Here is a 25550-nt window from a genome sequence, read left to right as displayed (position 1 = left end):
TCTTCAGAGGTTTCTGGTCAGACACATTCTGTATTCTTGTTTGAGAACCAGCGTTGGTTGTCCAGAAGGTAAGAGTTCCTGTCCTGATTCTCTGTTCTCAGAGGTTCTCTGGTAGGCTGCAGGAGACTTTAGCGTTTGGGTTGTGCTAGTTTGGTTTTTGTATGGTTTCATTTGGACGACTATTTTGAGGCCCCTCCATGTGGTTTAGTGAGGTTTTCTGGAACAGTTCTACAAAGCAACCTGCAGCAGAAGAGACTTTGAGAGTTTTTAGGAAGATCTGGAGAGCATACTTTAGAGCAGCAGAAACATTTGTCAGCAGTTTGAGCAGGAGAAGGTGAGCTTCAGAGTAGAAATGAGACGGAAACCTTCTTGACCCGTGTGGTGAGGTCCTGTACCAAGAGTTTGAGCAGGTTGTGAAGAGTCTGTAGTTCTTTGGTCTGAAAGCACAAGAAGAGTCGACTCATTAAAGGAGAAAACAGGAGATATTGTTGGTTCTTCTGTCACTCTGCAGTTTCCTTAGACTGAATATCAAGTTTATATTTTAAATGATTTCCCATGTGAGCCCAAGAAGACTTCAATAAACTCCCTCCATCCCATGGACACAACACATTTTATTACCATGCTAAATCTTTTTTTTAAAAAATGTTTTTGAGTTGTAATCATAGTTTTAGCATAGTTTTTTCTCTTTGCTTGTTTAGTTTTGTCATCTGTGTGAAAGGTGCTAAACAAATAAAGTTGAGTTGATAAACTGAATAATTGACTAACTCATGATTGTGACAACAGAAGTATTTTCATTGTGATTTAAGGGTTTGTTTCATTTTTAAGGTTGGGGTTAAAATCTTGACAGAAAAAAGAATAAAGAAATAAATTACACTAAAAAAGCAATCAAAGTCAAAGGAAAAAATCATTTAATACAATAAAACTTTTAAAAAGAAAATTAAATATTAAATACAATTAAATTATATTGAACAGACAAATATTTAATTAGATAATTAAACAGAGGATACAAAACATGTAATTATGAAATTAAAAACATTTTTTAAACAAATATTAAACATTAAAGATGAAATATTTTAGATAATTAAACATTTAAAAAATACAATTAAACAAGAATATTAAACATTTGAAAAAATACAAAACATATAATTAGATAATTAAACCTTTAAAAAGACAAAACATTTAATTAAAAAATTAAATGTTTAATTAGAAAATTAAATCTTAAAGACAATTAAACTTTAAATAGGAATTAAACAGAAAATACAATGAAGCATTTAAAAAGAAAATTAAACATTAAAAGGTGGTAAAACATTTAAAAAGAAAAACCTTAAAGATTTAATCGAAAAATTAAACATTGGGAAAGAAAAGGAAATTTTTCAAACAAGCCGATAAAACATTTGAAAAAACAATTAAACGTTAAAAAGACAAAACATTTCGAAATCAAATCAGACATTAGAAAAGAATAAAAGGTGAGAAAAGAGCAAAGCTAAACATTTAAGAAGAATCAAACTAAAGACAAAACCTTTGAAAAGACATCAGTTAGACTTTAGAAGATCAAATTAAACAGAAGAGACAATAAAACAATCAAAAAGAGCAAAAAGAGATAAAAATCTTAAAGCGTTTTCTAGTCTGAAATAAAAACATCAAGTTGTTTGTTCAAACATTTCCTCTTTCTATGTTCTTGATTTGATTGTGGACAGATTTACTAAGAACTCATTTCAGAAAACTGCTTTCCAGATAAAGTCTACTAGTAGTTGAAGGCATCGATCAAACTAATGTTACCTTCTGATCTCCACAAACTTTACTGTTCAGTGAAGAGAATCAAAGTTTGTTGAGGATTTCTAAAAAACCCACAGGTGAAGGTCTGAGAAGAACTCAAATGGATGGTCTAAATGTGAAATCAAGACTCATGGTCACAAGTTTTAAGGCTTCTGTTAACCAGAAAGTTCAAACTAACAGAGAAGTACTGAGAAACTTTTAAAATTTCAGTCCTCGGACTGTCTGAAGGTTCAAACTAACAGAGAACTACTGTGGGAGTTAGAAAATTTCAGCCCTCAGACTGTCTGAAGGTTCAAACTAACAGAGAACTACTGTGGGACTGAGAAAATTTCAGCCCTCAGACTGTGTGAAAGCTCAGGTCCTGAGGACTCGGGAGGTGTGGAGGCTTTGGAAAGTCTTGGAACTGAGGGTTCCACCCTCCAGCACAAAGGCTGAAGCCCAACCTCCTGAGAAAAACGGTCGAGTTGAGACTCGAGTTAAAAAAAAACTCGAAAACAACAAAAAATAGATGATAAATGCGCAAAAAAAAGAAAAATTAGTATCTGAGCGAGTAGCTCAGGGGAAAAGAAGACGGACTACCAAGTGGAAGGTCGCCGGTTCAAGACCCACCACCGGCAATTTTCTTTCTTTGTCTTTGTCAGGATTTTGATGAAAATTTAAGAAGTGTCTGGTCTTGAACCAGCGACCTGCAGCTCCATAGGCAAATCCTTAACTCACTGAGCTACAGATCAGATAAAAAGAAATAAATTCGTCGTCCCTTTGACATCGTAGTTCTTGAAGTGATCACATGGGCAGGGCCAAGGCGGAGTCTGGGTGGAGTCAAGGCGGAGAGTAGGTGGGGAGGTGGGTGGTGGCCTCCCCCCTCTACTCCCCCACCTCCCCCTACCGCCCACCACACCTTCCCCCGCCCCACGAGTTCTTCGAGTCTCCACGAGTTCTTCGAGTCTCCACAGGTTTTCCCGAGTTTCTGGAGTTTCCACCAGGTCCGAGGCAGAACAAGTTGCCATGAAGAGGTGTTCAAGTCGGCCAGGATGGACTGACTTTTTACAGCGACTAGAAGGAAGACCACTAGAAGAGCAGGTCTTTAACCAGCATCCATAAAATCCATGGAGTCACTCCAGAGAAATGAAGGGAGGTCAACTTTTATCAACCTCCATCCAGATATTCAACTTGATATCTTTACTTTGACATTTTTAGCACCACAAACCTTTAGTATCACACTTTTTATTAGGACTTTAATGGAATCCACCAGCAGATTTACTTTTTGTTGACAAACTTTATTCTTGTCATCGTGGGACTGCAGCATTTAAAACTGTTCCTTCTATTTGACCTCATGTTTATTAGTTCTAGTGGCGAAAGTTCTTTTAATTGTGAATTAGTCTCTTAAAAACCAAATAATAAATTGGATTAGTCAAGAGGTTTAAATTTCTTACGTTGACATATTTTAGATATGACAAAAAATATAAAAATAAAGCGTCTTGAGACAATTTGACCTGTAATTGGCGTTATATAAATAAAATTGAATTAAAATTGTATATATCTTGTAATGTTGGAGTAATTCAGCCATATATGTTGGAAAACACATTTTCTTTATCCATTAATCTGTTCATTGTTTTCTCCACTAATTCATTTCTTGTTTTGGTTTATAAAATGTCAAACCCAAATATATTCAGTTTACTGTCATAAAAACCAGAAAGAGTTTTTCACTTTTTATCTTAGTTTAGTCAGAAAGATAGTTGATAATGTGTGAATTGTTGCAGCTTGTGAGCCATAAAAGGTTTTAATCTTTGGGGCCGAGTGTCAGAAAACATTTAGAAACCAACATCAACAAAACACTCAAAGATTTGAACATCATTAAAGGGAAATCCAACTTTTGCATGACAATGTCTAATTAAAGGACATTTATTTCCAACGTAAATGTGTGATATTCATCCTCTGGAGCTTTCTCTTCACATCGTCTTCCACCTGGACTGGTTTGGTCGGGAGCATGTGCAACAAACATTTGAAAAACTGCACTTTAACATCAATGAATGACACTGAAGTTTAATCTCTACATAAATGAGACTGAGTCTGGATGTGCTGCTCTGTCATTAACTCCTAAGTTTAGGGAAAGTTCAAACAAAAGAGGACAGTTCAGATAAGACTTGAGAATGAGCTTATTTTGAACAAACATCTCAGACTTTCTGAGCTTCAGCACCTCTAGCAAGATATTTTAACAACAAGCAACTCAAGAGATCCAGAAGTTGGAGAGAGTTAGCTTTAGCTGAGCCAAAGAACATGTGGGACGCTAACCTAGCAAACATTTCAGACTTTTCTCTGTGAATTCTGAGAAATAATTTCCTATTTAATGACAGAGCTACACATCTTAACTCAGTCTCATTAAAACAGACTCTAATTCAGTGTCATCCATCCATATTAAAGTGCAGTTACCCAAAATGTTTGTTGCATGAGCTCCAACAAAACCTGTCCAGGTAGAAGGCCACTTTGACAAACAGGAAGTGGAAGATTCCAAGCAGATTTATAGAAGGGGGAACCGGACTGTACTAAGTGTGGTCGAGTATAGAGGGGTGTTTTGTGGGTTTTTAAGGCTGATAATGATTATTAGTGAGACATTTGGAGTAGATATTCATTTGCAGTAAATGAAAGTATTTAAAATCTTGAAGTTAAACTTAGAAGAACACAAACTAACAGAAAACTTTGCTGATACTTTTGTTTACAGATGTTAAGTTAAAGGAGTTTTATTCGTTACGTATAACCAATCAAATCACTCCAGAAGACAGAGCGACCACAGGTAGATAAAGGTTCAGAGCCAAAGTAGCACCATTTTTAAATGTATTTATTACCGTAAATCAGTAAAAAATAAAATACTGATAATCAGTAAATCAGTCAGCCCACAATTACTACAATTCTACAATGTATGTCTCTTTCCTTTGACTTGTTATTTGTACAATATACGATGTATATGATGGTGTTTTTTCATACCAAAGGCTATACTATGATGTTTTCTAAGAGACATACCATGCTACTCTGTTCTGGCTCTGGGTTGCTGCACTCCTCCTCTGTTGTTTTCTGGATTGTACTCAGCTGCATACCTTCGTCCATCCGGCCTCCGTTGACTCGTCCCGCCTGCCGTCTCTGGAGCTGAAGCTGGATTGGAACAGACCAAAGTACAGTCCAATCACGATGCCAGCTGCCTCTCAAAAGGCTCCTTCATCTGGCAGGTGGCAGCACTTCTTCTGAGGGGAAGCTGAGCTGGTCCAGCAGAACTTTGGAGATGTGTTCCAGTGGTTGGTGGATGTGTGGGGAGATAGAGAGGGACCTTTGAATTGTTCACAAAGGAAAACAGGGAACCCATTGGTCGTTTTAGTTTAGGGTGCTACTGCGGTGTGTTTTTGGGTTTTAAGAGGTGAACAGGAAGAGTTTTTTTTCATATTGATTATCTTTTACTTTGTTCCTGGTTGGAATGCCCATCAATGCCAACATGAAGTTCACTTTTAGTTCTGTTTATTTATTTTTATTTTACTAACACCTATTTGTTTTTAACCCCCTCACATGTTGTGTTGTTGTAAATTTACTCTTTCAAATAAATACTCGTCTAACCCTCTGGAAACCAGCGTTTGGATTGTTTTTGTGTTGCTCCTCACCTACTGACAGCTGTGGACTAAAGGCTATACTGTGACGTTTTTAGAGTGACATGCTACACTATGATGTTTGTTGGGCGACACTCTATACTATAGGCTTTTTAATTGACATATTACTATGTTTTTTTTGTTTTCTTTTTTTTTGTTGTTTTTTAGCAACATAAGAATTTGAACAGTTTTCAAAATTACTACACTTTTACTTGTGCAATGAAATATTATTCTATGGCATTTTTTAGACGACATATTATACTCTGATGTTTTCTTGAATAACATACTATTTTGACAATATACTGCACTATGACATTTTTTGAACCACATATCATACATGACAATTTTAGGCAACATCCTATCATTTTGCGCTTTTTGAACCACATAATAATCTGTTGGGTTTTTTTGCCAACATGCTATACTATGAATTACAGGCCATACTATGCTATTCTTGAAAAGTATACTATACTTTGACATTTTCTGAACTACATCCTATACTATGGCATTATACACAGAGTGCTTTGGTTACATGTTGATTTATAATCTAGATTTTTTTTCTGTTTTGTTTTTTGACAGGATTACCACAGACCTGACCGTGAACACCGTTGACACTCACCTGAGGAAGACGCTGCCTAAGATCTCAAGGCTGCTTGGTCGTGGTCTTTCTGGCCCGAGAAGTTAAACACTGATGGAATGACACCAGGTGTAAGCCGACAAACCTGCCCAGCCCTGTCAAACTCTTCAGGTTTCAAATGATCACTGCAGAGCACCCACTCATCATTTGCAGCAAATCCCTCTCTTCCCAGAGCTGCTTCCACTTCCTCCTCAACCCATAGTCTCTGGGAAACCTACATGGAGTAAGAAAAGTAGACAGACAAGTAAATGAAATGAAATGAAATGAAAAGTCTGTACACAACATATTTAAAAAGAAATCATGCTAATAAATTAAGTACAAAGAACCGAATTGGCCAATATACTGGAGACCAGAGCTATTTAATTTGATAATGTTGGAGCTCAATCCCAATCTACCAGCAAAATAGACTGTGTGTGAAATAGCTCCTGCGCGTTCGTTGAATGAAGCAATAGGAGAAGGTATTTAGGTCTCACTACAAATGTTTATTTAGCAGAAGATTGAATATAACAGAGCAGAATTCTGGGTCCAGACTCCTTTCCCTGACAGCAACAGAGACACTGTCAGTTCATGAAGTCTGACTATGCCTAGTTCCACCCTGACCCAGACTGATATACTACTACAAAATCATGCAAGCTTTTTTGGTGTCTTCTCCCTCTGACTGGCTTCTTCTCTCATCCTGTATCCACTCATGCACAGCTCGTAACCTTGTTTAGTAACATTTCAATTATCTGAGAGCAGTCCTAAAGAACTGCCTGTAATCCCAATCATAAAATGGGTTTGGAGGAAGAACATAGATGGTAATCTGGATATACATGAGTTAGGCTTTATAACTACTATTGGTAGTATTGGTGGTAGTAATAGCAATGCGACTACTACTAGTAGTACAGTAACTGCTGCTGCTGATACTGGCACTGCTACTACAACTTGTATTACTATTACAAATGCTGATACTACTTCTACGTCTCTAACAGCTATTTATACTACTACTACTGCTTGTACTTTTAGTATTACTACTACTGCTTGTACAACTATATTACAGCTACTATTAATCGTCTGGTATTTGGTTGTCAAGCTGCTAGCTCGCCTTAGCATTTTGCTAGTGGCTAACTAGTTAGCTCTCATAGACTGGAAGCTCTCAACAAGATTTCATCATGAAAAAAGAGCCAAAAACTATTCTTACCTCTGAAAAGTTATTCCGAGTTTCCTTGTTTCAATCGTACGACGTAGTGTGTAACTGTATGCAGCACAGTGAGCCGGCATACTTGTTGTTTACGTTTTCACCCGTCTACATCAACGGAATGCACTGAAACTTTGCCCCCACTAGCTTAGCCTCGCTGTAGCTCAAATGGGCGTGGCCTGTCTACTCATTCATTTATATATGGGCGTGTCCTATCTACTGATTCATATCTGTGAGCGCTATTATATATTATATATTTTATGCCTTAATGTTGCCCAGAAGATAAGGTGACAACACACATGCATGCGCATAACTTTTAACCCGTTTGCATTGACAGGGGGAGGATAAATATTTTTCCAGAATAAGTTCACCGTTTCCAGGACATTTGACCTTTTTTCTCATTTTCCATATGTTTTACATGACTGGAAAATTGGTCCTTTTCCAGGTTTTACAGGTTTTCCAGGACGCGTGGGAACCCTTTGGTTGATTGTCCAGACGCACGGACAGTCAATCAAAATCCAGCGAATTTCGCTGGATTTTGGTTGATTTTTATGTGAATGTTCTTAAAGAAATGTTTTTTTTCCACCAAAAAATGTTCAAAGATTTCCCAAAAATGTTGAAAATGTGGACATCAAAAGTTTCACTGTGAAAATATATATTTTTTCACGTTTTCAAACATTAAAACGGGTCAATTTGACCTGCAGCACAAGGGTTAACTAATCACTAACTACAATAAGCATCTCTTAGCGATCTGTTTTCCAAATACACATCAGCAGATTTTACTCAACATCCATTTAAAGTCTTGATGAATCTCCATTTCTGCCAACTTAAAAAAAATAACATAAAATCCTGCTTTTTAGTGGCTAATTGCTTCACTACATTCATAAAGTTGTGGCTTTTTTGCTTGGAAGTAGCTGCCTGCTGCCGCTGATGAGGCCTTTGAAACTCTCATGAAACAATAAACTGAAGTACCTTTAACCCAAAACAGCAACTAAAAGAGGTTTTAGAAAAAACTCAGTGGAGCTCTGGATTCATCACCATCAATGACCGTCAAAACATTCACTGTTAACGTGAGTTAGACTGGATGGTTGTAAACTGAAAAGCTTTGTGGGAATCAGGGCTCACATACCTCTTAGCTTTTCTTTCCCACAGTTTTTTAAAATTTCTTTTACAAACTGAAGTGCTTCTTTTATTTACATATGTCACACTAGAGAAGCTTGCCGCCCGTGTATGTTTCAGAAATGCCAGTCATTGTGTATGGGACGAAATCAATGGTATTTAACCACTCCTCCACTCTATAGCCAGGGAGAAGCATGAGTGGAACAGATATAGGCAACAGTAGGAGGAGAGAGATAAAAGAGGGCAGAGGGTGAGCCAGAGCAGATCCTGAAATAGAGATGCTTCATTCGTTCACTTATTTCCATGATAGGGGAGGTTTCCAGTTCACAGAAAGACCTCCAAACAACTAGTAACCACACTACAATTAATCATAGCACATAAATGACTGAAGAGAGGGTGTACCACAGAATAAAAGTGATTTTCTGTTTATATAGATCGACACAAGATGTTTCCAAAAGATGTCAAAATTCAGATTCCAGCAGGAGGGGATACATCTGAGAGTATCAACATGCGATATGCCTCTTGAGAAGTCGGATTTCACTGAAAGGCTTCACTTAAAGTACATTTACTAGCAAAACAAACAAAAAAAGAAAAGCTGCTGAAGACCATGAGCTCAAAGTAATCTTTATGAATGACATTTTTCTACTTATCTGCAGGCAAAGATCCACCAGGTTTTTAGTTTTATTACAGTAAAGTGCTCTCAAGCAATCAAAAATCTATTTATTCTCGATGTAGATTTGGTAAATTGTCAGTGATGTAAGTATTTAAAGATCTAAATGCTTTTTTGTTGTCTTTTTTTAGTGTACACCTGTTACTGAAGCTGCCCTGAGCTGTAGGAAGCAACCAGGTACGACTGACTGCACATAAGATGGACAAACTTTCACCCACAGGTTTATTCAAGAGTGATTTTAAAGTTCAGCGTGCACAGAGCCTTACTCCTAACTGTTAACCCAAAAACAAGCAAAAAGGTGGAGAGTAGGTGGGGTTTAGGGTTATGATAACAGCTACCTGTCACTTAATTATGCATAATTTTAAGTCTTGATATAATTTAAACAGTTGAGTTTTATGAAATTTTAACCTCTGTGCAGTTTTCATGAACAGCTAAATTAGCCAAGCTGTGGAGATCAAACATTTTTTGTATCCGTCTTTTTGTTCTTGTAAATTTAGGCAATTTTACACGGAGGACTCACTTTTAGAGCCTCATGTGGCCACTTGAGGAACTGCGGTTAATGAAACAAGCATTGGCTTCTTTTTTTATGTAAAAGGAAGAAGAGAAACATCTTGTCATCCCTCTATTCTTGTGAAGCTTTTACTGCAAATTTTCTCATCAACAAAACAAAGATAAAAAAAATACTGCTCTATACTATATTCCAACATATTATTAGTTCATATTACCAGAACAAAACAGATTACCTTATTACCATTCTGTTACCAAGTTTTTATTTTCCTCTTTGGAGCAAACATTTGGATTTGACTGAATGTCTAAGTTCCATCTATACCTCTGTATTAGATGTATTTTCCACGTACATCTAGAAGAAAATTCTCATAAAGTCTTTCACTCATAAAGTTTGTAGACATTAACTACCTGAAAATTAATCTAATATCTGCATTAGAGCCAAAAAACTAATTGGGATACATTAGAAGCTCAACAGTTTTAGACTTTGTTGCTATTTTACTGATAAATTGACTGAAGTCATGAATGAATTAACAGAAATGCGACACTATAAAAAACAATTTTATTATCACAGCTTCAGTTTTGAAGAAAAAATAAATATCTGTACATTTCTTGTGTAGTTTCACAAAGACACCACTGGCAAAGTGACTGTGAGGATCTGTAGGAAAGAAAACACAAAGGTTACAGTGTGTTAGGACACATTTTGTTTATGTGTTGAGTATGTGTCAAGTACAAACAAATTTGAGCTGGTGTTGTAAGGCGTGCCCTATGTGTGTCCATTTCCTGTGTTTCAGTGTTGCATAATTCTATTAAGATCCAATTAATTAATCCCGGAGAAAATGGTTTTGCCAGAGTACAATACAATAAACAAAGGTTAGTGGAATATGCACAATTATACAGGAATGAGTAGTAAAATAGAAATCAAAAAGAATACAAAGTACAAAATGCAAAGTGTGTAAGTATCCAAGTGGATGACAAGCAATAGTGTCTGAAAAAATAAAATAACACAAGTACAAAATGTAAACTGCAGACAAATAAGAAACAGATGAACACAAAGTGAACTGAAAGTAAGCATATTATGTCACCCTTGCTCTTCTGTGTAGTCTGCTAATGCCATCATGTATACACCGTATAACACGTATGTTTTAGTTTGTGCCTGTGTGTGTGCAGTGTGTAGTGCAGTGTGTAGTGCAGTGTGTAGTGCAGTGTGTAGTGCAGTGTGTAGTGCAGTGTGTACCTGTGTGCTGCTGTTGTACTGAGCCACGCTGTTCTCCTGGTCGATGAGAAAGGGGTGGAAGACGTCGAGGTGGAACAACGAGGGCCGAGCCGTCAGCACCAACCGGTCCTCTCCAACATCCAGAACCAGAGAGCGGGACGACGGCTGCACAGGAGACAAAGTTCACCCAGTTCACACTCTGCTACACTGAGCTTTGAGATGATAATAACGTATGACGTGATGAAGCAGCTTGTCTGACAAATGATCAATACAGGAAACCTTCACCTGAACACACTGCAATTAACCCTCGTGTCGTCCTGCGGGGCAAAACTGACCCGTTTTAAAGTTTGAAAATGTGGGAAAAAAATATTTTCACAGTGAAACTTCTGATGTCCACATTTTCAACATTTTTGGGAAACCTTTGAAGATTTTTTGGTGGAAAAAAGAAATGTTAAAAATGTTTCTTTAAGAACGTTCCCATAAAAATCAACCAAAATCCAGTGAAATTCGCTGGATTTGGTTGATTTTTATGGGAATGTTCTTAAAGAAAATATTAGAAGTTATTTTTAGGATTTTTTTTTAAAGATTTTAACTCATTTTTGGAAGTCACATTTCCCCAACAGATCTGTATTTGAACCAGATGTAATAGAGAAGAGCGAACAGGAAAGGAGAGGGAAGGGGCTGAGACAGGAGTGTAGTTACGTATCTGTGTGTGTTCCAAGTCTTACCACTCCAGGAAGCTTTATTTCTGCAATGAGGTACTCTGGATCACCAGCAGGAGGCTCCACAAGCAGAGTGAACTCTGGTCTGGACACAGACAAAAAACATGTCAGCATTTTGCTCCACTTGCACATCATGTCGGCTAGAAAAGGCGGTGAGAATGAGAGGAGTCTCACCTTTTGGGCGTAGCAGCAGCGTTCTCCCTGCAGTTAAAGGACATTTCATCGTCACACATCATAAACTCACAAACTCAGCTGTTACACAGGTCGCTGTACATGTTTCAGCTTTTCGCTCTACAGCACACACTTGGTGAAATTCCAAAACTAATAATCCCCATTGTGCTGCAGACGTTCTACATCTGTACCTTAGGCCTCATTAAGAATGAAAAACAACCACATCAATGCACTCAAAGACTCAACATATGCATACTTGTTTTGACAGACAGGAAAAAAGCCCTGCAACAGATTACTAATCATCTTCCGGTGTTTAAACACAGGGACGTACTGAGGCTGCAGCTCTTGGATCACCGGCCTGCTCTTCGTACGGATGTTCTGCTCGCTCACAGACCCCAAGAACTTTCTGTTCTTCAGCACCTTCCAGTCTGCAGAAACAAACACAAAACAAACTAAATGAGAAAATCCTAAACTGATTCCGGCATGAGAAAAAGTTACACCGACACACACTTGCCTCTGCTTAGCTCCAGATTGTATTTATTCTCTAAACCTTCCACAGACACCAGAATGACAAACTGCTGGAATAAAGGATCCTTCTGCAAGACACAATAATAAAAACAGATTTAGATTGTTACATATTACACATGTAAGAACATTTGATTGTTTATATCAGGGGTGTCAAACTCATTCTAGTTCAGGTTCCACATTCAGCCCAATTTGATCTCAAGTGATCCGGACCAGTAAAATCACAGCATAATAATAACGGATAAATAACCACAACTCCTAATTTTAATCGCAGGTATTTAGAACTACCAATATAGTATTTTACTTTATGATCAAAACAACAGTCAGACAAAAAAAAAACCCACGAAAAACAAGACGAAATATGACACAAAACGACATAAGCAAGAAAAAAAATGACAAAATATGAGACAAACAACATGAAACAAAACAACAAAAAACAAGCAAACACAGCGCAACAAAAATGGAAACACAAAACAACAAAAGCATGAGATAAACGGCTAAAATCAGACAAAAAAACAACAAAAACACGACAAAATATTACAAAAATGAGACACAAAATGACAAAACAACACTGAGCAATCTAGCATTTTACTTTATGATCAAAACAACTTGTCATGGTCTAGAAATTACTTTAAATTTATGTATTTACAAATTTACAGTTTGCACTTAATGTCTTGTCTGTCATTTTTACAGTTTACAAAGTCATCCTGAGGACCGGATTGGATCCTCTGGAGGGCTGGTTTTGGTCCGCGGGCTGCATGTTTGACACCCCTGGTTTATACTGTACTCCAGAGAGGCCTTTTCTTGGTCAAGTGGAAGCAATAACTAAAGATCAATGCATTACTGCATATCAAACGTAAGACAGACAAGCATTTTCATTTTTGTAGTCTGTTGTTCAACCATTGTATAGATTAAAAACCAGACCACACACCTGACACCTTTGGAAGAACTCCTGGTTGATGACTACATCATAAGCTGTGCAGCCCTGAGAGCCTGAAAGTGAGAGCAGAGAGACGTGTTGAATTCAGTCTGTCAAACACACTCATCATGGAGCCTTAAAATAAAGAGGGAAACGACGACACAAGTCAAACTAATTCTTTTTAAATGAGCTCTTAGGAACACACTGGAAAATAAAATGTGGGAACAGCATCTACATGTAAACAGTGACCTCCCAGATGTCTAAAAGCAATATGAGCATGACTGTTGATGGACGTTTGTATAAATAAGGAAACCAATGAGTGTGTAAAAAAAAACAAACAATCATAACATGTGACCTTACAGAGAAGATATAAAAAGTGCTTCCTAGACTGTATGGCATTGAGAGCAGCTGTTTTCATTTAGTAAAGGAACTGGAGACAATCAAACTCGGAAGCATGCAGCTTCAGGTTTCAGAGTTTCTCAGTGATATCTCGGATCTGTGAGGAAAACTGTTCACAAAGATCACTTGGCAGAAACATGCTGACCCACCAGAGCTGAATTCCAGCTCACTCAGGGGTCCGCCTCTGTTTTAGCGTCGACTGGAACTTCTCCAGGAGCACAGCTTGGTTTGCAAAATTTCTGAAAACACTTTTGTGAATTGTTTAGTTGCTTTGTAAATACAACTGAACATCTGATATCTTTCAGTCATGTGAAATACTGATGTTCTCACAGCAAACCTCCTGTCTTTATTCTTTAGGTATACAGGGGGTCCTTGGTTTATGACATTATCTCATGTCTGCCTAATAAAATCTCGTCTTTGGGTTTAGGTACATACTGTTGTCTACTTCTGTGTGTGGCTCCCCGAGGCTCATAGGAACTCTGTAGCCGCTGGGATCTTCTGCTTGGAGCAGCTCCACAAGCTCCTCTCTGGAGAGCTCTGGCGGAGGCGGGACGGAGTTGGACTGACAGATGTTGATGAAAACCTTCTGCTTATCTGGTTCTGAGGAAGTCTTCACACATATGCCTGGGAGAGGGCAAAGAAAAAGGAAAAGAGAAAGCAGAAACAAAACATGATGAAGAGAAAGGGCAAGAGCAAAAACATACACAGTCTCATTAATGAGAAAAGTGCCATGCAAATGTGAACATTTGATCTAAAATGTAGAGTAATAAAGCTTACCAGGTTGTGGTCGGATGACTTTGGAGTCTGGATTTTCAGTCTGCATCTGTCCCATTGTCTAAACAGAAAACCAGCAGTTTGTTTTTGCGCATTTACTAGTTTGCAGACATGTAGTACAGTGAAAGTGGAACAGAACAGGCAGTGCTTGATAGACCGGGTTCTGATAAAGCTTCTCTGAATGGTGCACTACTTTACTTCTTCGACCAAATGACAGCAGAGGTTAGAAAAGTTATCTCAAAGCATCTCAAACTGATCAAAATATTTAATCATCAGATCACCTGCTATACCAATAATCAAATAATTAAAAATGCAAAAAACAAAAAAGGTTTTTTTTTCTTTTACTTGGTGAATTGTGGGTTAGAGTGTTTCCATGGAGGCTTGCTTAGACATTCTGTCGACCCTCTCACTCTCAGGACAATCTGACTGTTACTGTCTTTAGCTGTAAAACCAGTTTGTTCCCAAACACCAAAAATATCATTTTGTGTTTCATTATGGTTTTCTAAAAGTGTCCTTCCATTACAATTTCTGCTGGAAACAGAAAAAATACAACAGAAGGACAAAATTTGTAATGGTTTGCTGGTTAAAGGAATAGTTACACATTCTGGAAACACACTTATTTACTTCCTTACTCAAAGTTGGAAGATTGATATCATTAGGAAGGTACCAAGGGAAGGTGGTTAGCTTAGCTTATCATAATGACTGAAAGATGACAGACAGAGAGCTTCACATTTACCACACAGACATGAGAGTGGCATCGATCTTATCACAATCTCAGTAAGAAAGCTATCTTCAGCGATGTCAAAATGCCTATATTACATACAAAAAGCTCAGTTTAAGAGCAACAAATGGGTCTGGCAGGACCAGTGGCTTCTAATCACCATTTCCAAAGGCAATGCTGTGTAGTTGACATTATTGACTCAGATGTTACGACGCCTCGACTGACCCTTTTTTTTTTTTTTTTTTTACCCATGATTGTCACTTGCAACCACAGTGACTGCACATTCATTTACCTGTAAGAGCAGCTGTTGATACAGTTCCTCTTGTTGCTGTAACTCCAACTCGGTGCTCAGAAGCGAGGAGTCTGTCATCGTTACTGTGGATAAGAATCCTGCAATCGAATAAGAAATTCAACTATTAAAGACTTATTTTGACAAGAATATGTAAAAAATAAATAAATAAAAAATACTTGCAGTGCTGGTTAGATTTATCAGGTTACCTTTGCCAAGCAATTTAAGGGTTGGTTCTGATAAAAAGTGAGACAATAATCAATGCATGGAAAGAACCCAGCATCCATTCAAGAGGTAATCTTGCAATATAGTAAAGCATTTAAACTAAAACAAATAATTATCCATAGTCAACTCAATGGCCTCTGGTTTCTGTGCCACAGTAACGTCGATAACAGGGTCCACAACAGACTTTGCACTACAAGCACAGTGATTGAATAAACATTGCTTCTACTGTATTCCACATCCTTATCATATCTCTACGTATTTACTAAGGCACCATTTTAGCAGATTGTAAAGAGCATGAACCAGCCTACCTAGACATATACAACATGTCTAAGAACAGAAGAACAAGCAGTTAGAGAATGCTGTAAACCTAACAACTGTCTGCTTTCATATCCAGCATTTGTTGAAAGTTGATATCTGGTATCTCTATCAGTTTCATGAGTGGAATTTAGTCAAGAACTTCCATGTAGAGAGTAAACTGAGTCATTAAGTGAAGAGTATAATATGGTGCTGCCAGGCTGAGATAACGAGGCAACAACAGCATGTATGTTGATATCTCATGTCTCATTAAGAGGAGCTAAGTTCATCCTAGTCTCCCTTATTGAGCCCATTCTGTAGTACATACAGTTCTGGCTGCAGTTCATACAAGTAGATGGCTTTGCTTTTCCCTCAAAATCATGATGGTTGGAATTATGTTGGTGGAAACACTGCCATTAAAATGAATAATCAACAAAAAAGAAATATGTATAGCAGGGTTGCAGTACTCCAGGATCCAAATTTACTGCAATCAATCAATCAATCAATCAAAATGTATTTATAGACCACTTTACAACAACATAAAAGAAGACCAAAGTGCTTTCCGTCAGCATGATAAAACAAAAGAATACAAATTGGTTACCATAAAACCATAAAAACCATAAAACCAAAATGCAGCACAGATGAATTGGTAACATTTTAATGAGGCATTTTGGGACGACATGAAAAAATGAAACAGTCCTAGTAGTCAAATGCACATCTGAATAGTAGACATCATCAAGAGAAGCCTGATCTGGGTAGGTCCCACCCTGCACCCCACAGGACCTACAGAAGTCACCGCCACCATCTCCACAGGTCCTGTGTCCATGTCCCACTGGGTCAGAGGAGTTTTATCACAGCAAATAAACTGAATTTCATGTGTAGAATCAGAGGTTTGCTCCTTTTAAACTGCTCATATCCTTCCTGCTACTGTTGCAATACAAAAAACAACTTCAACAGCAAAAACAACGCTTTCCACACATATAATCCAAACTGCCAACCTTCATAGTCAGCTGGCACTGTTTGAAACTTGGGCAGTGTTTGCAACCAGGTTCGTGTCATGACAAAATAATGGCTGCAAGCTATCAATGGACATTTTCTTAGTCAAGACTTCACTCAGTAATAAGTTCTCTTTCATTTTTCATACACAAAAACACACCCTGGCACAAATTTAGTTTTCATTTCATTCACATTTCATTCATCGTGCAAAGTCTCTTTACATTACTACAGTCCTATCAGAGGAACAAACAGCTGTACAGACAAAGAAATCAGCCTCAGTTCATTTAGTTCAGGTTTGAGGATCTTAGCTTAGCTTAGCTTCAGCTAACCGACCAACCAGCCGTACGACGTCTCTTCTTTTAGTTTTTCCGTGTCAAATAATTTCACTCTCCGTTTTCGTGTGTTCTGTATTTACCGCGATCGTCTTCTCGACACACTTAAATAAATGTTTACCTGTTTATTGTCCCGGTAACAGCAGACAAACTGCTATTAGAAGTCACACCGGTATCCAACGGAACAACAGCAACAACATCCGAGTCACGTCTTTTCAGAATAAAAGCACCCACAAATCCAAACCTGCTGATATCCTCTTCATGCACGAAAACTCAGCCAGCAGGTCATTTGTAGACATAATCCTGCTGTTTAAACGGCAGGCGTGCACTGCATTATCACCGTATAGCAAACTCCTCCTCCTGGTGATCTCGATTTTACCCTCAATGTATAATTAAGCATAGAAGAGTTTTAGTGGAAACACATTCATTTTATTTATTCAAATTAGAAATCAAGGCATTCTCTGTAAGGCTTCCTCATATACCAGGCAAATGTCAAGGCATTGTAGCTAAATCTCAGTCTTTAATATAAATATTCTGCCGTCACTAATTACAAGCAGGTGCAGATTAAAGGAAAAACCCACATGAAGGAATTCTGCATGCGAGATGAACAGCATTCTTCCAAAAGATGCTCCTGCAAATGGTGTTTAGATGATGGAAGTGGACAACACAGTCTAACATGCTGGTCCAAATTCTCCCATAGTTGCTCAGTTTTGTTTAAACCTGTGAGGTGTGTAAGTGTGAAGACGTTTGGATAAGTCAGTGATATGAAGTTCTAAACGTTTTTCGGTTCTGTCCCTTTCAAAGACATTTGAAGATGTCTCACTGGGCTCCAAGAAGTTGTCATGGGAACTTTAAAAAACTTTTTGTAAAATATTCACTGACTAAACAGGAGATAAAGTGATTTTTTTTTTAAAAATGTGATTTTAGTGGGAACCCCGACAGCTGCAAACAAACACAGACAGGTGACAAATTAAAGGAAGCAACAACATTAGGTGTATTTAGTGAGGTCTTGGGCCATCACATACTGCCAGAACAGCTTAAACAGAATTGAGCCCACATGTCTGTGGAATCTACTGGACAGATTAACACCATTTGTGCAAAAAATATTCCCCCATTTCATATGTTGTCTATGTTATGGAGAGCAATGTCTAACATGTCGGTACAAAATCTCTCAGTCTATACCAGTATATGAGTCACATCTTCTTAATGAAAGCATTCAGTGACCCCTCATGTCCTGTGGTTGGGGGCATTATCATTAAACACAAAGACAGATACCTGAATAATGGAAACAACTATATGAATTGGAGATATTACAACTGTTTTGACATGGTGGCTATTGTTAGCTGAAGTACAGGAGTAAGGAAAAGATTTGTTTTCTTATCTTTACTTTTCATCTCAGCAGCAGAATATATTGAATTTTAATATTATTTTCAGACGAGAGAGGTAGCCATCTGGAAGGCTTTTAGCTCGCTTACATAAAAAATAAAAAAACCAAAAAGCTGTTCTGTGTAAATAAACAGAAACACAAAAGAAGAATCAGAAAGAAGACATGAAAACAATACTGCACAGGATTCAGGGTCTGTTTCTGTTTGTCTCCTTCACATTTTGCAACCATTTTATCCTCACCACAGCAAAGCCCTCTGTGTATGATCCTCCGGTTGCTTGCAGTGTTGCTCTCTGCTAATTGACTTGTGTTGATCTTCCAAGGGTCCCTAAGGCAGGTATCTTGTGTTTGTGTAGCTGCAGCGTTTGCATGTGTATGTGTTGGCATTGTGTTTTTCTCACAGATATCACAGAAGACACATCAGGTCAAGCAAAGCCAATTGGCAAAACTACCAGTTTTTCCAGACTGGATGGCAACAGACGAGACCTGAATCAAAACATAGAAATAGCAGAACAATCCTTTGGACTCACTTTGCTGACTTTGAACACAGTGATTCTACTGTGACAAAATGGAGCTTTTGTGCCTGTTTCTGCCTCTTTGGACAGAATAATTTATTGCATCGGTATTAATGCCTTGTTGTGACCAAGACCTCCCAACTGATATTTGCTTGTAATGTTGTACTTCATTTTATGGTTCTCCAAGAGGTGGAAGTTCAGTCATTCAGGCTTTCAAATGTGTGAAATTGTGACCATAGTACACACTTAAGTTTCATATTCTATTGAACCAATACAGTACAGTATTTCAATATATTCTATACAGAACAAGAAAAACTGAAACAAGTATAAAGTGTGAAAAGGTTTGAAGATTTTTCATCACTAATGACCACATCTGCTTAACGGAGAACTGTACATAAATGTAATGTAATACAAGAGTATTTGTGTAAACTGAATTAACCATGTTGTCTCATCATGAGTGTTCGGCCAACTACACTGCCCGGCCAATAAAAAAGTCACACACTCTAATATTTTATTGGACTGCCTTTAGCTTTGAGTACAGCCCTCATTGCTGTGGCATCATTTTGATAAGCTTCTGCAATGTCACAGCATTTATTTCTGTCCAGAGATGCATTCATTTTCTACCAAGATCTTATATTGATGATGGGAGAGTCGGACCACTGCTCAAAGTCTTCTCCAGAACATCCCAAAGATTCTCAATGGGGCTGAGGTCTGGACTCTGTGGAGGACAATCCATCTCATGCTCCCTGATCCACTCATTCTCAGTGTGACCCCATGAATCCTGGCATTGTCATCTTGGAACATGTCCATGTCATCAGGGAAGAAAAACTCCACTGATGGAAAGACCTGGTCATTCAGTATCTTCAGGTAGTCAGCTGACCTCATTCTTTGGGAACATAATGTTGGTGAACCTGACCAACCCCAGATCATAACTCTAACCCCCACAGGCTGGTAGACACTAGCCATGATGAGTTCATCACTTCATCTGCCTCTCTTCTTACCCTGATGCCCCCATTACTCTGGAACAGGGTAAATCTGGACTCATCAGACCACATTTGTTCCTGGAAGATGATGGTTCTCCACTATCCTTCCAGGTTTTAATAATGTGTTGGACGTTTCTTAACCTGATTTTAGTAGTTTCAGAAATCTCCTTAGTTGTTTTCTTTGCTTGATGCAGGCCAATAATGTGACCCTTCTGAGACAGATTAACATCCTTTCCATGACCACAGGATATGTCTTCCAACATGGTTGTTTAAGAAATGAGAAGCTCCTCACTGCATCAGCTAGAGTTAAATAAGTTGTTGCAGCTGAAACATATTCATCACTGCAGTAATTATCCAATGGAAGGATCTTATCTCTTTGCTTAGTTAAATCCAAGTGGTGACTTTCTTTTTTGGCCAGGCAGTGTGTATGTTCAGTGAGATGGAGTGATGTCACCATGACAGTCAACACTCTTTCATTTTCTTTAGTCTTTAGATCAAGTGCAGTTGTCCAACTTCAGAGCAGCAAAACACCCCTAGACTTAGCATAGTGTTCCACTGTGGAGATCATTCTCTTTCCTGTTGGCCTCCTTACATTCACTCTTTTGCTACTGCCACTAATCTTTAACTGGGACTCAGTAAGACTTTTCCCATCCACTGCTGCTTTGTCTGAGTTCTACCACAAGTGTCTGGCCTTCTTCCCCCTCCTGAGAACTGATTTAGAGATGCTCCTCATCCTCTCTGACCCTACTGGATCTTCTTATTTTGACAGGACTTTAGAGCTCCTTCGCCTGTCCACTTAGAACCCTTCAGTCCAGCCTTAATCTGACACTGAGAAATCTCCTCTTTGCTTAGAGTTGAATTTGATTTCTGACATTTTCACCCCAGTCTGATGCTGCTACCAAAATCTACAATATTTCTTCATCTTACATATTCTTGCATTTTTAAATGTTTCTATGGCCTCAAAGTCTCAAATCAGTTCAGGTTTACATGAAAATATGACAAATTTTTGATGAAATATTTGGACCCATCTACCATCCCATCGCACTGTTTTATCTAGAAAGATGTTAGCAACAATAAATCCCTTCTATTCTTCAAACATGCACCAGTGGCAATCCCATCTCCTTACTCCTACTTTTGAGTATATCTTGCAAAAATAAAACACTAACTCTAAATTGTCCACTGAATTAACCAATAATTAAACTACATGCAATTTGCATGAGGCTGAATGAATAGTGTAGTATTATATATTATATAGGCACTATACTGCCCATTGAAATTGTATGCTGCTGCTGGTAAATACTTCATCCCTGCACCCAAAGCCCACCCTCTACCTTTGTGAGGTTTTCAACTTGTCAAAATCCCTTTTCAGTATCCAAAGGAAAACCATGATGAAAGAAAAACTTTTGGTAAAACCAGATTTTAAGACAATGAGGTGTAAAAGTTATTGACTTAAAAATCATCTTTACCACAGTTTGAACCCAGAAGCACTTTACTGGTTTGTTGTATGACCACTACTGAATAGCAAAAATACTTCTATGACATACCGTAATCCAGAATTTAATTATTACGCTATAACAAAATATCATCAGCATACAGTGAAATACAATTTTGGTCACAGTCCACGACAATGAGACTTTTGACTTGCCATACTTGAAGTGCAAACGGTTCTAATGCTGTGGTAAACTAAAATGGAGCAAAGTGATAAGTTTGATTGGATCCTTTATCAACGAAAAATGGAGTAAATGTTTTCTGTTAACATTTTGGACAAAAGAGTCTTACCTAAATATTCTCATTCTGTGAGGCCTTTCTGCATCAACAGATATCACAGCAAGTAATGATCAGATGTTAGTGACATAACATAATAATGAGGTTTGCTGTCCAATGCTTCTCTAAGTTTCAACATTAGAACATAGATTTTTACTGTGAATTTTGTAGGATCTTCTTTGACATGAGTGACAACATCCCAGAATGTGAGAAAAATAATAAATTCCCTGCTTTCAAGAACTGCAAGTTATTTAGATGTAATCTGATTGGGTCAAATCTGCAAAATGGGTTGTTCAAAATTAGATTAGGATGGATTTTTTATTACATTTTCAGAAACCGTTACAGTGATAAAGTAGATAAAATCAACATGAGGCTGCCTATTAAGCCCTTCAGTGGAGTAAAGGAAGACAAAAGGATGTTGTCCCCATAAAAATAATCACCAACCAGCTCTTAACATCAACCAGAAATGGCTGTTGGACATAAGTAGCTCAGATAATGAGGAAAGTTTTCTATGTGGATTAAGGTGATCTAATCAAATGTTGCTCAACAGTGAGAGGATTACTAGATCCTGGACAGTAAAACAGGGGATTTCCAAATTCAGATCTTTGTTATGCAGATTAAACCTTTTGAACAACTGGACCCAAGGAACTAACTACGGGTGAGGCAGATATTCAAGGACTGATAAACTGTCCAAGCATTGTAAAAATGATATGAAAGATTTAGATGTATGCGACTGAACAACTTCCTCCTTGCTGTTCTATTCTTTACATTCACAGGGTGTGTTTCGAGGTTTACTATGCCTTTAATCTCCGCAGCGTTGTGTAAGATGACAGTTTCCATTAGTTGTTTATTTTCCACTTCTATCTGCGGGGTTTTCCGCCTCACACACTTTGAGTAATCATGATCATGGAATGCAGTCTGACAATCATCGCCAATATTGCTGTTAATGGCTTCTTTGTCACTTTCACCACAATAACCCTCCCTCGCCGGTTGAGTTGTTAACAGTTGTTCTTTGTTTGGACTTGCACTTTCCAGAGTCCTAGATTTTGGGACTGAAGCAAGAACCACCAGCACGAACAGGTTCACTCTTAGTCCACATGTGCATGAGTAATTTTTTTTTAAAACAGCTTTGTCTATGCATCTTTCCTGGTCCTTTTTAGAGAACCTAGAAATTCCTTCTCAGAAAAATATATTCAGAAACTAGTTCTTGTGGCTGATATCCATTGAATCTCTATGATGATTTTTTTTTAAATCTAATTGATTGACTTTGTTGAAGAGCTATAAGACTAAGAAAGACTTTTTAAATATTCTGAGAGCAAATTATTACACTTTTCAGCCATGTTCCAAAATGTATTATCATGTAATGGGTGAAGAGGTGTTTTACTTTCAGACATTCCATCAATGACTGTCAGCATTTACAGTGTGAACCTGTTGGATTGAACTAAAATGAAAACATATGGAAAGCTGAATGAAAGTCTTATTGCATCGTCATGCTTGCTTTTTTAAATTACTAGCAGTTTTCAGGGAATAACAATGAACCTAGTGTGGCAGAAAACATTGGTATAATCATTCATTTAAAAAACCTTGTCAGGGTTCAAAAGATAAACCATGATATATGAAAACTTGTGTAAAAGTTATTGACTTAAAAATCATCTTTCTCAAAATTTGAACCCAGAAGCCATTTACTGGTTTCCACTGGTAACCACTCAGCCTACTGAATAGCAAAAATATTTCAATCACACACCCTAATTCAGAATTTAATTACTAAGAGACAACAAAATATCACCAGCATACAGTGAAACTTAATGAGTCACAATCCATGACAATGGGACTTCTGACTTGATATACATGAGGTGCAAAGGGTTCTAATGCTGTGGTAAACCAAAATGGAGCAAAGTGACAAGTTTACCTGGATCCCCTATCAACTAAAAATGGAGTAAATGTTTTACTGTATGTTGCGATTAAACTTTCCTCAGCAGCACTGATCAGAGATTTAAATTTGAATCCAAGACCTTCTCCGGCTCACCCCGAAATCCCTGACTTGGAAGTGGTCGTTATGAGCTTTGTATGCATCAAACAACTGGAAGTTTTCAGGGAATAACAATGAATTTAGTGTGGCAGAAAACATCCTGAGGGCAAGACACGACTCCCAAGAATTTGTAAAGCTTCTGTTTACTTCTATAGTTGTTTTTGGAAATTCTTAATGTCCGATAGATTAGCGCAAATGTGTATTTTTCATATGCTTTTTGACTGCTGGAAAAAGCTAAACTAACATGCCACTGTACTGATAGCACCTCAGTCCAACATTTTTGAGAACGATTCCTGAATGTCGTTTGTGGTGATTTCCAGATAAGTTTATCTGCTGCTCCGAGCGGGAAATGTGGGGTGGTCCACTTTATTATATCAGCAGCCTCTTTCAACTATATCAACACAACAAAAACTGCATGCTATCTCGTTAAAACATCACATTACTGCACGTACACGTCTTCCCTGCTGCTGCAGCGCATTTTATGAAGAGTTTACACCATTTGAACCCTCTGTGAATAAAAGAGTGAAAGAAATACAATAATAACAATACTTCAGTTTCAAATTGAAGGACCTGTGCACGAAGTCATTTATTCCCACAAGCAGAGATAAATGGGTAAAATAAATCTGAAATCAGCAAATGGAAGCGGAAACCATCTAAGGCCAATTATGTTTATAGGAATCCTTTAAAGCTGCTGTTGATGTTGTGTTAATGTTTGTTAATATGAAAGGACTAACTCATAGTTGCCTTTCCCTGCAGGTGTTTTGAGCGTTTTAATGTCTGTCAGCTCATTGTTTTGGTTTGATGACCCACAACTTTGCTGTTTTTGGTTGAATCTCACTCTTCTGATCATTACCACACAGAAACAAGCTCTACTAAGCAAAGTGTGTTTTACCAGCACGGCACCAAAAGGTATACAGAGTTGGGGCCAAGCTGAGACCCGTAGAGCCACATCATTTTAGCAAAAGACCAGACGAGAACTGAAAAACGAGATGTTAATTTGAGTCAAGAATGTATCATCTATTTCTTGTTTCCAGTGCTTAAGAGTGGCTCCAAGATCAATTATAAAAATATATGAATCAAGAGATTTCTGAATGTCAGAACAGAACATAAATATACTCCAATCAGCCACAAGATTAAAACCACCTGCCCCATACTTTGTAGGTTCCTCTCTTGACACTAAAACAGCTCTGACCCTGTAGCATCAGGCCAAGTACGAAGCTGTGAGACAATGCCTCCATGGATCAGACTTGTCCCTCATATGCTTGATCAGATTGAGATCTTAGGAACTTGAAGTCCAAGTCAGAACCTTGAACTTTTTGTCAAACTGATCCTGCAACAGTGTTCAGGTGGTCCATCTCAAAGCAAAATCCACAGGAAGGCTCCAGGTGCATTCTGGCCATGCACATAATTTAAAAGAAAACATGATTCATCAGACCAGGAGACCTTCTTTTAATGCTCCAGGGTCCAGTTCTGAAGCTGGCCATTGTGGGTGCTTTTGCCAGAGCACAAGGGTCAGAATGGACACCGTTGTGGCATTTTAAGATTGAACAAATGATGAAATTAGACAAATGGGATGTGTGAAACAAATTTAAGAGCAAACAAAGATCAGATTGGGAGACCTAACGTGTCAACTGAAGTTATGAGTATCACTAAATAATCCTGTGGAAAGCAGCGACCCAACGGAAGCCTGTGGAGCCCATATAAGGCATTAGTTCATGCCCTCTCTTCGTCTGCACTCATGAGTTGAAACCTAGGGCACGTTGAGCTAAGCAGAAATAGTGCC

At 37.9% G+C, this 25550-nt stretch overlaps 1 protein-coding gene and 1 long non-coding RNA gene across 3 annotated transcripts; both read right to left on the bottom strand.

Moving 5' to 3' along the window:
- Positions 1 to 302: 302 nt before the first annotated feature.
- LOC129347634 (uncharacterized) lies at positions 303 to 7857 on the bottom strand. Of its 2 annotated transcripts, XR_008599828.1 has the most exons (4): positions 7220 to 7857; positions 6022 to 6253; positions 4795 to 5095; positions 303 to 437 (listed from the first exon to the last, which is right to left on the bottom strand). It is a non-coding gene; the product is annotated as an uncharacterized LOC129347634 (long non-coding RNA). The 2 variants fall into 2 exon arrangements; XR_008599827.1 differs by lacking the exon at positions 303 to 437 and having other exon boundaries at positions 4596 to 5095.
- Positions 7858 to 10052: 2195 nt separating this feature from the next.
- pih1d1 (PIH1 domain containing 1) lies at positions 10053 to 17369 on the bottom strand. Its single transcript, XM_023266940.3, has 11 exons — positions 17214 to 17369; positions 15249 to 15346; positions 14239 to 14296; positions 13897 to 14085; positions 13075 to 13136; positions 12133 to 12214; positions 11950 to 12046; positions 11622 to 11648; positions 11454 to 11532; positions 10747 to 10890; positions 10053 to 10167 (listed from the first exon to the last, which is right to left on the bottom strand). Exons 2-11 carry the CDS (start codon positions 15324 to 15326, stop codon positions 10132 to 10134), a joined length of 852 nt encoding a protein of 283 aa, XP_023122708.1. The 5' UTR covers positions 15327 to 15346; positions 17214 to 17369; the 3' UTR covers positions 10053 to 10131.
- Positions 17370 to 25550: the final 8181 nt, after the last annotated feature.

Source organism: Amphiprion ocellaris, chromosome 19 (assembly GCF_022539595.1).
Source record: "Amphiprion ocellaris isolate individual 3 ecotype Okinawa chromosome 19, ASM2253959v1, whole genome shotgun sequence".
Lineage (NCBI taxonomy): Eukaryota > Metazoa > Chordata > Actinopteri > Pomacentridae > Amphiprion > Amphiprion ocellaris.
The sequence above is the reverse complement of the archived record's forward strand: the minus strand, read 5'-3'. Positions and strand labels throughout refer to the sequence as shown.

What these genes read in the sequence shown, in the direction of transcription:
- pih1d1 (XM_023266940.3), bottom strand. Translation starts at nt 15,326, where the DNA reads ATGACAGACTCCTCGCTTCTGAGCACCGAGTTGGAGTTACAGCAACAA. An exon ending in ACACACAGAAGTAGACAACA is followed by an intron (nt 13,137 to 13,896) that starts GTATGTACCTAA and finishes TCTCACTTTCAG; the next exon opens with GCTCTCAGGGCTGCACAGCT. An exon ending in ATCCAAGAGCTGCAGCCTCA is followed by an intron (nt 11,649 to 11,949) that starts GTACGTCCCTGT and finishes CTTTAACTGCAG; the next exon opens with GGAGAACGCTGCTGCTACGC.